The sequence below is a fragment of the Ambystoma mexicanum genome, chromosome 4q (assembly GCF_040938575.1).
Source record: "Ambystoma mexicanum isolate Mex_15411 chromosome 4q, UKY_AmexF1_1, whole genome shotgun sequence".
In the NCBI taxonomy this organism is placed as follows: Eukaryota; Metazoa; Chordata; class Amphibia; order Caudata; family Ambystomatidae; genus Ambystoma; species Ambystoma mexicanum.
Window position 1 is genome coordinate 68164820 of NC_090928.1, and position 15434 is coordinate 68180253.

The window sequence follows — 15434 nt, forward strand, 5'->3', positions numbered from 1 at the left end:
ACTTTCTTTTTAACCCTACTGCAAATTTTGGCAGTCCTATCACTCGGAGTGTGAACACACAGCACTTGAGATTTCTTCTTCAGTCATTCGTCTAGATATCCATTTAAGTCACTAAACAAATTCCAAATTGTGCCGTTAGTATAACAGAATTATGCCTGTTTTAGCATGCCTATCCCAGCCTGCACCATTTCACAAAACATCTAGAGCCATAGAAATGGAGTTGGGTGTCCAAGAGCTCCATACTTTCAGTCATCCAGGTGATGAATATACTCTCCCAGATAATATACATTGGGGTTGGTAAGCCACTTTCCTCGCCACCTGTATCAATGGGAGAACACCACCATGTGTGCTTTATCTTACTATCACACAACTCAATCTATATCTCCATAATATAATGCACCTTCTTTATTCCCAGAAGTGCATGCATCAAGATCATAATAATGACCTGCTAGTTTGAGGACTTCTCGATGAATCAGATTTCAGCCTCAAAGGCTCTGGAGCATGGTGTGGCCCACAATCAAGTGGAGTGATATGGTGAAGCAGGAGTCTCGCTTGCACATAAATAGTTTAGAGATTCTGGCAGGCTCCTTTTCAATTCAGAATTTTGCAAAAAGCAGCTATTGATGTGTGCTTCAGTTGAGAACGGACAATCTTACAGCAACAAGCTCTGAGGACAGGGTCTAAAAACATGTCAAGTCAGGTTGTAGTCTTTTGGGAATTCTGCCTACCATGAAAATTGATGTTCAGAGCAGAGTTCATTCCAGGTTCACTAAATGTGAAAGCAGATGGTGTTTTGGAATGGTCCGGTTGGATGCAATCTCCAAAGGAGAGTGTTTCTTTACTTTCAGAAAGTATGGGTCTTATTCCAGTTAGATCTTTTCCCCTCAAGCCTTAACAAAGAACTGCACATGTTTTTCAGTTGGAGGCTGGAACCTCTGGATTTGGCAAATTATGCATTCTTTAGGGCTGGGACCAAGGTAAACATTCCAACTTTATCCCTTTCACTGTGATTTCCAGGATTGTATTGCACTTGCAGATATAGAAGTTACAAGTTGTACTCATAACTCCATTCTGGCAGAGCCAGGTGTTGTACTCGTTAGTTCTCAAGAGGTCCACCGGCTGCTCAATACTATTCCATCCTTCCCAAATGTACTGGAAAACCTCAGGTAAAGGCATGTCCACTCCACTGGTTCTTTCTTATAGGCTGAAGCTCATGGTTTCTAGGATGCGGGGGACAGATGAGCATCCTCAGGTATATCACAGATATCTAGAATACAAATTCAAAGATCCTTGGTTCCATGGGGTGCTGACGAGCAGGAATGTAAGAGCAGTTTGTAGCGCAGCAATCTTGTAGTGAGGAGGACATTGTTGTCACCTCACTGGGATATCTGGTGAGCCGTGCCACGAGCACACAGGCCCAGAGATTTGCTGATTCCTCTGTATTGAGGACCAAACTGGCTTTTCTTGTAGGCTTGAGGACGTAGTGCCAGGCTATAAGTACTGTGAGGTGAGCGTGCAGAGTGGAAATGCTAATAATGCCTGTATAGCAACACCCGCCAGATTGGAGACTTGGTGGCCCACATCTACATATGTGTGAACAAACGTCTCTACATTCTTGGCCATAATCCTACTCAGCAACGTTTCATACAATTACTACTTCTGGAAACAGAGTTGTAATGCATTGAAGGTGGGGTACATTCAACATCTCTCTGACTGGCTCAGCTATAGTTTTGGTGACAGTGCTACACCCTACTCTACTTTGTGGAGTGAAAGAGAAAGTATATACAGGGCATGCTTTAAATTTTATTTGCTGCACAGTGGTCTGTCCTTGAAGTATCTGTCCCCTTGCATGAATAATGGCCTCTCCATGATTGTACGTGGTTGCCTGTCAGCGTCATTCTCGACATATCTCGGACACAACAATGCTAGCTGACAAAAGCTCCTGCTTTGCAAACCTGTCCAGCAGATTTATATCCCAGAAACTCTGCACCAATATGTGTGCTGTGCCATGGTGGGCAAATCAAGTTTCTTAAAAAAATACAACTAAGTTGAATGTTTTGCCAGAAAATCTCCTGATAAAGTGGAAGAAGAGTTCAAGAACAATGCTACACATGATAGACCACCTGCTTGGGAGACTCTCCTGACTCTATAGCAGCTCCAACCGAGTATAGGCAACATCAATCTAACATTAGATACTCTAAACCCCATAATAAAATAGAGGAGCTCCACATGAGAATGGGAGAGGCCGAACAGAGGATCAATGTGGTTGAAACCACTAACAGTATCTGGTGTCTGAAATATCCTTACTTAAAAAGGAAGTCATTATGATCAATGAATGAAGATCTGGAGAATAGTTTGAGGCATAAAAATATCCAAATCATTGGGCCACTCAAAATATCCTGCTGAAGATGTACCTCATAAGAATCCTACCAGACCTTTTGGGAAACCCTGCCTTTTCAAATAACTTATAGCTGGGGAAAGTACATAGGTCCGTGTGGCCAGGGCCTGCTCCTTCGTTACCACCTCTACCTATCATTGCAACGTGTTCAGCAATAGGGATAGGTATCTTGTCCTCAAGGCATCTTGCAAAATGGGCGGCCTACATTATAATTTTCAAAACTCCTCATCTTTCCTGATTACAGTCCATTTGTGTAGTGCTCAAGACCACCTTTTGATGGAGTGTGTAAAACTTGCGTACCTGAGTGTATAAAACTCAATGTTATTTCCTGCCAAACTAAAGATCTTATGTCAAAAGAAGGCTAATTTTTCACCACGCTGGAGGACACTTCTGATTCATCACCACAAATATTAAGAAATCTAGTCCTTGTTGCAGATGGTGTCAGAGGGCAGTAGAGAGAGTTCGACACACAAGTGGCATTTTGTTTGCTAGACTTTAATTTAAAGGAAAATAGGGTTGGTGAAAGCCTCACTAGCCCTAACTCTAAGAGGGGTTTGCCTGCCTCAATACACATTTCAAAATGGGTCTGTCAGGATGTCAAAATAAAGATAAATTCACTTTTGCCCTCACACTAACAACTCAATATAAAGTGCAAAGGTGTTGTCTTCTCAGCCGGTCATTCATAGTTCTTTTCAGAACACAAAGTTCCAAATGGTGCAAAAACAAACAAAGTTCCATAGGGGTCAAGAGAATGGGCCTCATTACGACCCTGGCTCTAATGGGTTAACGGCGCCGTAAAAGGCTGTGGCGCCGTTAACCCATTAGCGCCTAATTACGAGGTCCCTTTGCGGGACCCGACCTTAACGGCTGGTCTAGACCAGCCGTCAAAGAAGGGACCCGCAAAGGGACCTTTGCAGTAAGTATGGTACCGCAATTTGCGGTACCGTACTTAGCGCCTTCGCCATTCCCATCATGCCCTATGGGGCACAAATGTGAATGGGGAAGGGCCATGGGGAAATGGGGAAATACCGCCCCGCCAACCTTGGAATGGGGCGGTATTTCCCCATTTCACCATGGTGAACACGTTACGATACCGGCACCAACCATGGTGCTAATAGCGCCATGGTTTAGCGCCAGTGTCGTAATGAGGGCCAATGACTGTCTTCTCTTAATTTGTCCCAGAGGGAACAACTCCTTTTCCCAGGTTTCTTTCCCAATTCCCTGAAGAGCCAAGAGAATGTCCCCCTTCTCTTCGCTTTGCTACAATGTTCACAAATCCCAGGGTTTTCTCCATTCCCCAGGTTTCTCTTCCCTTGCACAGTCAACCGAGTTGACTCTTCGCCCCGGTACTGTGACTATGAAGAGGAGTAACAATTGTCCTTCTTATCTGCATGCGAGTTCAAGACTCACCAGGTTTCAACAGCTCTCTTTCTAGATAGTATTGGTGTGCTCTCCTGCCAAGTAATACCTATTGCAAAGCCAAACATATTTCTCCCAAGTACTGTCACTATGAGGATGAGTAACTGATATATTTCTGTTATGGGTGTCAGTCCCAGACTTGCCTGCCTTCGGTACTTCTCCTTCTAGGTAAGCTTGGTTTACTCTCCTGCCAAGCACTACCGTATATTATCATATGTGTGCAAGTTTCTTCAATATTACTTTCATACCCCTAGACTCTCCGGTCAGAGTATTTCTCCCCTTTTCTGCTTTGCACCACTTTCTCTGCTTTTCAAGGTCCCATACCCTAGGTCTGGGTTATTTCTTCCCTTCTCTGCCTGCCATCCCCTTCTCTCTTTCCCAGCATTGTTTTGCCCCTCAGCGTACCTGTTTTCCTGGTTCGTGAGGGCATCTACTTTCTCCCAACTTCCTACATCAGCCGCAGGATTTGTGGTGCTTGGGGAGGCTTTGTTTGGTCTGCAGCAAATCTGCAGCACCAACTGTCCTTCTGGAAGCCGTTGCACTTCCCAAGCTTCAGGATCGCCTGCTGCCTGCGTCCGCCAGCCTTCCATGCCTTCCTCTGTCTCAGGACCGGCTCTGGATCTCTCTTCTTCCTGGGCGTCCCAGCTCTCTCCCTGTCTCCCGTAGACACATGCCTTTTCTCGCAGCTCCTGCAGGGAGGAACGCCTGTTGTAAGAAGTCCTTCTTTCCTTTTTATTTCATAGCCAGGTTCAGCTCGATTGAACATGCTGGTCTGCTCACTCTGGTACCGCAGGGTGCTCTCCGCACTCCACTCATCTTCGTTTCAGTATATTTCTCTAAGGTGTCATAACTGCTCTTTTTTGTCTCAGTGCTATTTAGAGGAGGACAAAGTTCTACTTACTCACATACATAGAGGTATGAGAGATTCCAGGATTCTGGAGAGGTAAAGAGGGAGGAGGACACAGTTCTACTTACTTACTCACATACATAGAGGTATGAGAGATTCCAGGATTCAGGAGAGGTTAAGAGGGCGAGAGAGCTGGGACAGTGGTAGGGATATTCAGTGTATCTATTAGGGTGTCATCCCTCATCCCATGAGGGTTGTCTCTCCCCATGTGATCCACCCGTAGTACACCACCCTGAGGGACATTATTGGACTGTGGCTGCACCACCCTGGCCACAGGAGCAGGGTTCTCTCCCATGGCAGAAGGGATGACATCCAAGCATTCGTCACAATATAAAGAGATCCCCTGAAAGGCTGTGGTGGCCCTTTCTCAGTCCCATTTGGCTGCCCTATGTTATGATTGATTTTTACTATAATGCGTAGCCCACAGTGATGTATGCCTGGTTTATGGCCTTGCGTAGTCTGGTAGCATTCTGTGATTGCCTGTTTTAAAAGTTATTTTGTATTAAAAATGTTTACAAACGTATCGTGGGTTTGACAATTGTATTGCCAGGGGGTCTTAACCCCTGACAGGTTTTTGGGATGTCACAGGTTGTAGACTTATTTCAAGTACGGTTCAGGGGTTTTATTGACAGATTATCATTTAATTTTTGTTCTATGTATGTGGCATGTGGCTGCAATGTCCTTAACTTCATATTTAGGCTGGGAAGATAGTGTCTAACCAACTTCCCTTTGTGGTTTCTAGCCTTTTCATTCTGTTCTGCTATATTGATTTTTTACTGCAAGCAGTGGCAACAATTGATGCTGATAGCAGATATGTGATTGTCGCTGGCAATTATGAGGGCTCATATAAGATTGCCGTTAAACTAGAGGCACCGAATTTTGCTGCATCAAATGTTTGACTTATTATTTACTAATTATTATGAATTTGTCGTAAGTGAAAATGATAACAGGCAGCGACTTTAAGGTTGCATTAAATACCCTCCTGGATAGTTCTGCACTCACCCTATATACCACCCTCGCTTAGCTCTTGTCATTAAAGACTATATTGATGACTTGACCTTGGTTGATCTATGGCATAAACATCACAACAATAAGAGCGACTACACCATTTACTCATCTGTCCATGACGTCTTTTCTAGGCTAGATCACTGGTTAGGTTTTTTTAAAATCACTAGGTTAGTGGTCGATTGCTTGCACTTGCCTAGAACTTCTTCAGACATTTCGCCTATTATACTTATGCCGCAAATATGACCACCTAATCCTTGGATTTACAATTGGCGGTTCAAGCCAGTTTCTCTCTCTGATCTGGTCTTTAGACAGGTCAGAAAATACTCCAACAAAATGCTGAAGGTGACCTCCCGGGTAGTGTATAGTCGTGGATGATTACTACTGAGTGTGGTTGTTCAGAAACCATTGCCATCACTACTCATGATGATCCCCTTGCTACCAGCCCATAGGTCATTAATTAAGTGTTTTCTGATTACTGATTACTCTTCTGCCTTATATTTCACCACAGTGCAGATGATGGTCCAGATTAAATTGTATCTTGAGTGCATGGGAATGGTGTGGCTCTATGACAAGCAATGTACACCGCTAAACTTACCAATCACTACTGAAGAGCACTAAGCACTATTGCGGAACAAAACTCTGGCAGGGCCACTGACCCAAACAATTTGCTTGCTGAATTTGTCAAGGAATTTGAGTATATAGTTGTATGAAATTCCTGGAAGTACAATACGCTTCTAATACGGCTCGCAAAACCAAATAAAGGATAAGGTGGACTGTAGACCATACCTTTGCTAGCAGTGAGACTGTGCTCGAATTCAGTTTGCTCGCCTCGTTTAGATACTTTTATCTTAACTGATTGAAATTTGATTTTAAAATGGAATTTTTAAATTTGTCACTGAATGGCATAACGTATGTTTGTTTTACTAGACTTCCGGGCATAAGGCTTTCAGGAATAGAAAGTTTCTTCACTTGTGTGGTTAACGTGTCTGCTGCATTTCATTACTTTCAGATGCAGAGTCTGTTTTCTCTTTTGTCGGGTCGACGCATCACAGTGTACCTATTCAACCAATTCATAGACAGCATAAATGTACTGCGGGACCGCCTGCGAGACTGTTAGTGGTGAGACTGTGCTCCCATGCAGTTTGCTGGCCTCGTTTAATTACTTTTATCTTAACTGATTGAACATTGCAAGTCACTGTGGGGTACAGTTACGCTCCTAATGCACTGACAGACTTGGATCCTTTAGGCACAACCTGGCTGCCTGGATTTAGGCGGTCACTACCAGCATATTCTGAAGCACCAGTCCAAACAACGGGGCTCAACGCGGATCGGGTGACTGATCGTGTGGTTTAAAACTGTTTTTAAATTACCCATTGCAGCATGGGGAGCTACTGAAGGGGATCTTGATTAATTCCAGCTATAGCTCACGGTAATGATATTCATTCCATACTCAAAAATCTGGCCCCTGACATACTGACATACTACGATTTTCTGTCCATTTTTGTCTCACCATTATTGAAGAAGACCCATATTGATCCATCTTTGGCAGAGAACTACCAACCTATCTCTCTCTCTCTCTCCTCCCATGAAGCTGATGGAGGCCATTGCTACTGAATTCTCTCAATTTCCTGATGCCCACAGCCATCTTCACCCATTTCAGTCTGCTGGATTCCGCCCTCTCATGGGTACAGAGACTGTGATGATTTCCATCCTTGACGACATCGCTTTGCTCCAGGAATGCGGAGAGGTCAGACTCATGATTCTCTTTGACCTCTCCAAGGCTTTTGACACTGTTGATCATGGGATACTGCTACAGAGTTTGGAAGGATTTGGTATTACTGGCTCTCCACTTCTGTAGTTTTCATCATTCTTGACTGACCGATTCCGGAGACTGTCACTTCCCCCTTGTAAATCCCTGCTGTTGGCTCTTACATGCAGTGTCCCTTAGGGGTCAGCTTTATCCCTCCTGCTGTTTAAACTTTACCTGCATCCCCTGGCCAGCCTTATTTCTGACCATGGAGTGACCTTCCACACCTATGTCGATGACACACATTTTTCTTTCTTCTAAATTGCCCCGGCGGTGAACCCTCCCTCTAAGTTGAGGTACTGCCTGTTTGACATTGGATGGTCAGGAACTGGGTACAGCTTAATGGCAATAAGACAGAGGTCCTAGTGGTTGGTTCCCCTCCCACTGGAGCCTCATGCAGTGTTGACTATTGGCCTGCTTCTTTAGGACCTTCTCCTGAGCAGGTACAGGCAGTTAAGAGTTTAGGAGTTAAACTGCTCGTGTTTGGATCTAGTGAAGCCCACATTTCTTCTGTGGCCCATTTGGCTTCGTCAAGCTGAAAGTATTGGGGAAAGTTCTCCTTTTTCTTCCACCTGAGTCTCTGACTATGGTGGTTACTCCTCGATTATGAGTTCCATTGACTTCTACAACAGTATTCTTTTGGGGCAACCTGCTGCGCTGCTTCAGCGCTTACAGATTTTACAACAGTCAGCAACCCAATTGGCTCTCTGAGCCCTGAGGCACTCGCACTCTCTGGTCCTGCTCCATCAGCTGTATTGGCTTCCGAAAGGTAGCCGGATTATGTTTAAAACGCTTAGTACACCACACCATTCATGGTACTGGTGCGGAATACCTTCGGTCCAAACATACTCTTTATGAGCCGGCCAGACTACTTCGGTCCTCCTCTCAAATTCTGCTTAGCACTCCAAGTTATCATAGCAAATGAGCAAGAGGAAGATATTTCTCTGTATTGGCTCCGGCAATGTGGAACTCTCTGCCGACATACTTTCGTGATACCGTTGATCAACTTCAGTTTCAAAGGAATTTGAAGACATATACTTTAGAGTTCTGAACGAGTCGCTTTTTCTCCCCAAGCAGTTTTGTGCTAGTGCCTTGATGCCTTCAGGCCATAGTCATGCTCTATAAGTCTTTATTCATACATAAACATGCATACATACAATCCTCTGTCAATGCTAAATTTAGATAATACAATTCTTGCCAAGAAATTAGCTTGAATACTGCTCCCCTACTAGAGTTTTACCTGATCAGTTAGAGTTTTTTAAAGGTAGATCCACTGCTTCTAACCTGCAGAAACTCTTTGGTGTACTGGCCCTGATCAATCCAGAAAGTAATCATGTAGTAACACAGACACACACAGAAAGCATTTGATCCTCACAGTGTTGAAATACATGGGGTGGTCTGTTAATAGTTTCTGTCCCTAGCCTCATTGTTTTACACCTTTGCAGTTGCTGGAGTTTCTATGAATGGTGCAGTATCAAAACCCTTTTCACTGTCTAAAGGCATCAAGCAGAGATGTCCCAAATTCTCCATTCCTTTTGCTTTGACGTTGGAGCTCTTGCTCCCCATATTACAGGAGTTTCACAGCCACAGTGGATTATCATTTTATAATCGGCCTATTCTTATCTCATTATATGCAGACAATCTACTTTTTGTTAAGGTCCCACAACTAAGGTACCCCCATTGATTCAGGAAGTCTGACACTTTGATTGTTTCTCATGGCTTCAAATTAACTGGGGTAAATCTGGGCGTAACTTTTAACTGCTTCAGCTGTTGGACTGGTTGATCTGGCTGGACTTAAGTGCAGCCCAGAGGACCTCTACATTCTGGGAATCAAAGTGGCCAGGACTCAATAGCTGTTGCACGAACTTAATTTCATGCCCCTTCTTTCTAGCAGTTTTTATCAAGTATATAAGTTAGGTAGGCTTCCAATCTTCACAATGGTGAGAATTTATTTTATTAAAATGATTATTCTACATAAATATTTGTACTTGTTTACTAACAATCCCATCTGGCTGCCCTACACGTTTTCTATGAGATGAAGTCCACCCTCACTGGGGGTGGGTTGGAAGCAAGTGTGATTAGCATGGGATGTACTGATGCTCCTATAAGAATACAGAGGCCCTCAATGTTGCTGACCTTGAACCCTACGCACTGATACCTGTTGCGCAGCATTCAATTCCTTTGTATAACGCTCCACCTCTCAACCATAATATGTGATTAGAGAAGAAACCGACAACCCCCAAATCTATTCTCCTGACCGCCCAAGACATGGGTGGTAGAGATTAATCCTAGTTTGAAAAACAAATTGGGGCTGCTACGAGTTGCATACCAAACATAACCAATCCCCCCTAAGATAGGTATTGTGTATTTACATCGATTTGAAGGGCTGCGTTTTACATTTGACTACAGCATTGTAAGAGAGTTAATCAATCTTGGCCTAATTAAACTTTATGATGTTTATAGCAATGGCATTATCTGTACACTGCTACACTTCAGCGAGCTTGGAGCATCATCTTTGACACATACACTGCCATAATATAGAATGGGAGGAGAAATGTCAGCTTAGTTTGCTGTGTTTCTTGCTTCGCAAGTAGCAAACCATATCCTATCTCATAGTACTAAACCAGGTCTTCACTCATATATGTTGTTAAAGTATATATTAATGTCCACTTGGAAGGAGGGGGGCACCAAGTGCTCCACAAGGCGTTGAAAAGCTGCCCTCTGGGTGGCTCTCAAGGATGAGGCGTTCACCCAGACAAACCGCATTTCAATGAACCACAAATACTGATTGCCCACTTTAGGTTTTTACACCAGCTATGTTGCACACTTGTTAAAATCCGTAAATCTAATCAGACTTCCCCTGGATTGTGTCCGAGATGCAAGTTGGATGATGCCAATTTTTTACATTTAACGTGGTTATGCCCATCAGTGATTAGTTTTGGGTCTGAGGTTACACGCACATTCTCCTTAATAGTGGCAACGACTATACCACTTCACCTTGTCTATTGTGGGTTCCTCTCCCAACTGGTTAAACTGAGAGTAGATTGGTTAACCTGGTTATTTTAATAACTTGTAAAGAAATAGCCTTGAACTGGATGTGCCCTACACCTCCCCTTGAGGTCAGTGTGGTTTAAATAATTAATTTGGGCAAACAGCTGTGCAGAGACCTCTAGACAGATGTCCCGCCTGCCCTCATGACCACAATATATCTAGTTTGCCTTTCGTATTACCCATGAAACTCTGCTTAATAAGGCTGTCGCCACCTAGGAGTCTAGTGTCTCTCACAGCCATTCTTTTACATGATTGTTGGGCATGCCTGGATATATTGCATCTATAATTTGAATCCTTCCTTGTCTGCTACTTCTCTCCTATGTCCATTTAGTGCTGCTAACAGTTGCTTATAGGCAGATGGGAAAATTGCTGTAGATTTGGCAGTGATATGCTATGATTACTGTTGTTAAACCTCAATAAAAAGAATTAAAAAAAAGATACTGGCCTCCAAGTACCATTCACTTCAACAGCTCTGTGTGGGAGACCTGGGCTGGCCGATGAGTGCTTATCGGTCGGGATGCCGTCATACTATACTATACGGTTATTCTATGGCAGTCAACCATTTCTACTCCTCATGATCTAATAGGAGGTCTACCCATTGGGGAACATCCGGTGGTTTGTACATTGTTAAATTGTTGAAAGGTATTAAGATTATACTGACCCCTCTTCCAAGTTATCCTGTCATGGTGGGTGTGGATTTGGCGCTATACCCGTCCCACAGCCAGCCTGTCTTTTATTTAAGGCACTGTCTGGAGAATGGGTTAAGATCATGGGCCTCATTCCGAGTATGGCGGTAAGGGATAGCGGCCACCGGTAACAAGACCGGTGGCGGTATTCCCTTACCGCCATACTCCGAGTTCCCTCTGCACCCTCGCCTTTAACGCCTGCTTTGAGCAGGTGTTAAAGTCGAGGGCGCAAAGGGGCCCCCAAGCCAATAACGGTGACCGTAATGAACGGTCACCGTTATTGCATCTTCCCCATTCCCATTGAGCCCTATGGGGGCTCATTTGGGAATGGGGAAGAGCCTTGGTGAATGGGGAATCACCGCCCCACCAACCTTGGAATGGGACGGTGATTCCGCCATCCACCAAGGCGCTGCCGGTCCGGGTACGGCGTCAACCAAGGCGTTAATAGCGCCATTGGTTAGCGCCGTACTCGGAATGAGGCCCCATGTGTTTGTTTGCCTTTCCGTGTTTTTCTGATAGACACACATTGGATGAAACAGGGAGGGTCTTTGCTGCATCTGGAGTGAGTATCTTTTCGTACAAACAAATTAACAAGGCTTCCAGAGTTATCGATTTCCCTACATTTCCTTACGTTCCTCAACTATTTGTTGTTCAGTGCTTGACGCGATATGAGCTGGCAACAGCTGACTTTTGGCGGCCAAATGGTGATTTATTCATTTGATTTTCTACATCTTATAAGCACATCTCTTGCCCATCTCTGGCTAGGTGGGCCAGATGGATTATGGGGTGGATGTTTCAATTTTTGGGGCACTTTCCTCTCTGGGGGCTATGGCATCACAAGCATTTTGGGCAAGTGCCCTGCTAGAAGACATTCCTAAGGGCTGTTGACTAATCTGATGATTCTGATTTGTATTTGTAGTTTTGGGAACCCATTGTGCATGCGCCATCCGTTGTGATAGTGCAGCTTTGAACTATTCATAATAGTTGCCTCTGTGTCAAGCCATAGAATGTAATTAGTCCTAGTGAAATGACACGGAGGTGATTCACCCATACTGCCCTTCCATTTGTTCTCTCTACTGCTCTCGATTCAAATCCATAGGATAAGCAGACCCAGTTCATTGACTGATGGGAGGTTGCCAGGCATCCTCAGCCTTGCATTCCCTTGATTTGGCATTTGTCTTGAAATCAGAAGATGGGAGTTTGCTTGGTCACACTGAAAAGAGGTCTTGCTGCTTTCACGGAGGATGTAACATGTAGACACTGTGCACTGGTTTGCTGGAGGAGCACAGGAGGGAGGGGCTCTAACACAGAGGTGTATCGAATGTGTAGATTTTGTTTTTCTGGTGCTATTTATCATTTTAACAAAAAAGAAGTGCATAATAGTAGCATTAGTGCTTTTAATAGAACCAAGCCTTTGCATCATAATTGTACTAGGACTATTTTGCATTTCATGTGACTGTGTTTGAGAAACTAAAATAAGGTTAAGCATTGAAACTTTCCAGTTTACATTTTTAGCATGAATTTAATAACACTAATAATGAACGTTGTTAATCTTGAAAGGACAATTATCTGGCAGATCCTCTGCACTGAGAACTAAGAAGACCATTTTGGCTCTCCATGACTTACCAGAGCAGAAATATTCATTTTGGCCTTGTTCATTGTCAGAAGAGTAGCTCTAACACTTTTGGTAAAGGTCCTGCATCTGTTAACCTCCAATACAGGTTCTAAACAAATGATTTCTATTTCATTCATAATAGTAATGTTTTTGTTGGATATGTGTAGGAAGAAGATTATTTTGAAAAACTCATTCCAATATCCTTTTTTTCCAGTTCGAAAGGACATTGTTCACATTCTATCTGATCTAGATGTTGAAGTCAAAGATGTAACAGAGCACTGCGATATGAAGTGTTTTGTCCAGGCATTCTCATTATTCGATATCTATGAAAGAACTAGCATGGAGTTTCCTATGGTTGCTGAAGTCATAGAAGAACCGGTGGGAAAACATAAATCGTACAATTCATTCAAGCATGGCCATGAAATTGTGTTCCATACAAAGGTCCAAGCACTGAGAACTTTAGCCTCTGAGGTTGGAAGCGATTCCCCCAAAAAACATTTCCTAATTCCGAAGAGCTACAGTGGAAAGTTCAAGAGAAGGCCACGGACATTTCATACAGCGTACGATCTGCACATTGCCAGACGCAGCAAAGAACCCCTTCATGTGGTAGCGACCAAAGCCTTTTGTCCAGTCCATGAAGAGTTATCATCCATACTCGTAGGGGATCAGCTTCTGGTCCTGCAACGAGAGTCCTTGGAATTTGAAACTGATGGAAGAAAAACAGCAGTTGATGTTTTGGCTTGTGAGAAATTTGTGGCCGGGATGTATGAGAAATCTTTTCTTCCCATGTATGCTGAAGGTCACTTTGTGGAAGTAATTCATGACAAGAAGCAATACAGTCTCGCCGAACTTTGCCAGGCATTTCCATTTCCTTTTAATGTTAAAGTCTCAGTGAGAGATCTGAATACCATGGGGGATGACATTCTAGCCGCCATTCCCTGTATACAGCTTGAAGAACAAATCACAGACGCCTACTTGCTTGTTAGTACTCATGCCAAGCCTGAGGAGATTTGGGAAATACCAGTGTATCGTATGAACATGTCTGTTCAATTGGTAAACAAGCCTGTGGAAGCACCTGCACTATCGCCATCCAGGACCCATGTGGAAGAGATTACCGAAGAGCAGTATTACATGGTTCGGAGGTATGAAAAACCTGCTCAACCACCGCCACCGCGACCACCCAAAATGCCCCTGCGGGTGTCAACAAAGGCAAGATTTCTTTGTGTACCAGTGCAGACTGTATCGAATCCACCAAGATCTCCAAAGGTAAGGTAATCAGTAAGTCTCTAAAGGTAAGGCAATCAGTAACAGTGTGCAACAGGTTGAAGAAAATGGTGCAGATCAGTAAATAATTTCATCTGTGTTTCTGATGTTATTGTTGAGTTTTCTCATTCAAAGCCAACATAAACTATCCAGTTTATTTTAAAGGAACACAATTTATTTTCTTTTTAATCCTGCATGTCTTTGTGGAATTCCACGAGAAAAGCAGCAGGCATGCAAGAGTGTTAGAATACACAGATCAAGGTATTGTCTCCACAAACATAAAATCTTCCAAATATGGTTCTGATCCTTCAGTTCGCCACCAAACGTGTAACTGTCCAATATTTGGTAAATAGTATATCAATGAAACCGTTCAACGATTGTACAGGTGGAAGATTACAGGGTTGATGATTGAGCGATGGATGAACACACTTACAGCTGTTTTAATCTATCCGATGCACGTTCCATTTCTCTTGAGCACCCAACATGATTTGTTTGACCTGAACAGGAGCATAATCTGCAGAGAGGAACAGTATTGCTCTACATATGTTCCTGGGAATTTCAATCCTAGCTGAAGATCTGGGAAAGTTGCATAGTATTAAATAATATAATATTACAGATAAAAGCAGTACAACTTGTTATTTATATAAATACTAGCAGCCCGTGCTTTGCACAGTAATTCCCACTTCAGTCCTAGTTGGAAGTTCATTCAATTAATTCTTATAGATGATGATGTTGCATGGTTGTTTGCATTACTTGTATAACAACGCAAGCAATTCCAGCTACTTTGATTTGGAGTGTTGAGATTGGGCTGCAATATTATTGTTGTACCGATCTATGGCCGAGGCAGCAGCAACCTCAACATACGTGCTGTACAAATAGGCCTGAAGCGTGCATTACTACAAAAGCACTGTTTTGTGTCACCGCATGACTTCAGAAGTGAGTGCTGCTAATGTCAGCTATAATGCTGATGCTGTGGAAAGTTTAGGAACAATGAACTGCTGAAGTTTAAGTAGAACTACGGCAGGACTACGGTGCCGAGAGCCATATGGCAGCGGTAAGCATTGCAGACTACCTAAAAAAACTGAAAAAATAGAACAATGTATGTTTGATACTTTTCACATTGTCTGCGGCATGGAACCGACCCAAAGGCCAAAATTCAGGTTTGTAGCATGTTGGGAAATATGCTGAACATTTTGAACAGACACAAACACATATCCACTTATGGCAAAGGTAAGCATTGCAGATTGCTTAAAAAAGAAAAAAAATGTGGGGTAGGTTTC

The 15434-nt window shown here is 43.4% G+C and overlaps 1 protein-coding gene across 1 annotated transcript in view; it reads left to right on the top strand.

The window, feature by feature from the left end:
- THEMIS (thymocyte selection associated) overlaps nt 1-15434 on the top strand; it is a 557215-nt gene that overhangs the window by 392544 nt on the left and 149237 nt on the right. Inside the window, exon 4 of the mRNA XM_069607495.1 lies at nt 13106-14157. Within this exon, the coding sequence (XP_069463596.1) occupies nt 13106-14157 (1052 nt within the window). The remainder of the gene's footprint in view (nt 1-13105; nt 14158-15434) is intronic.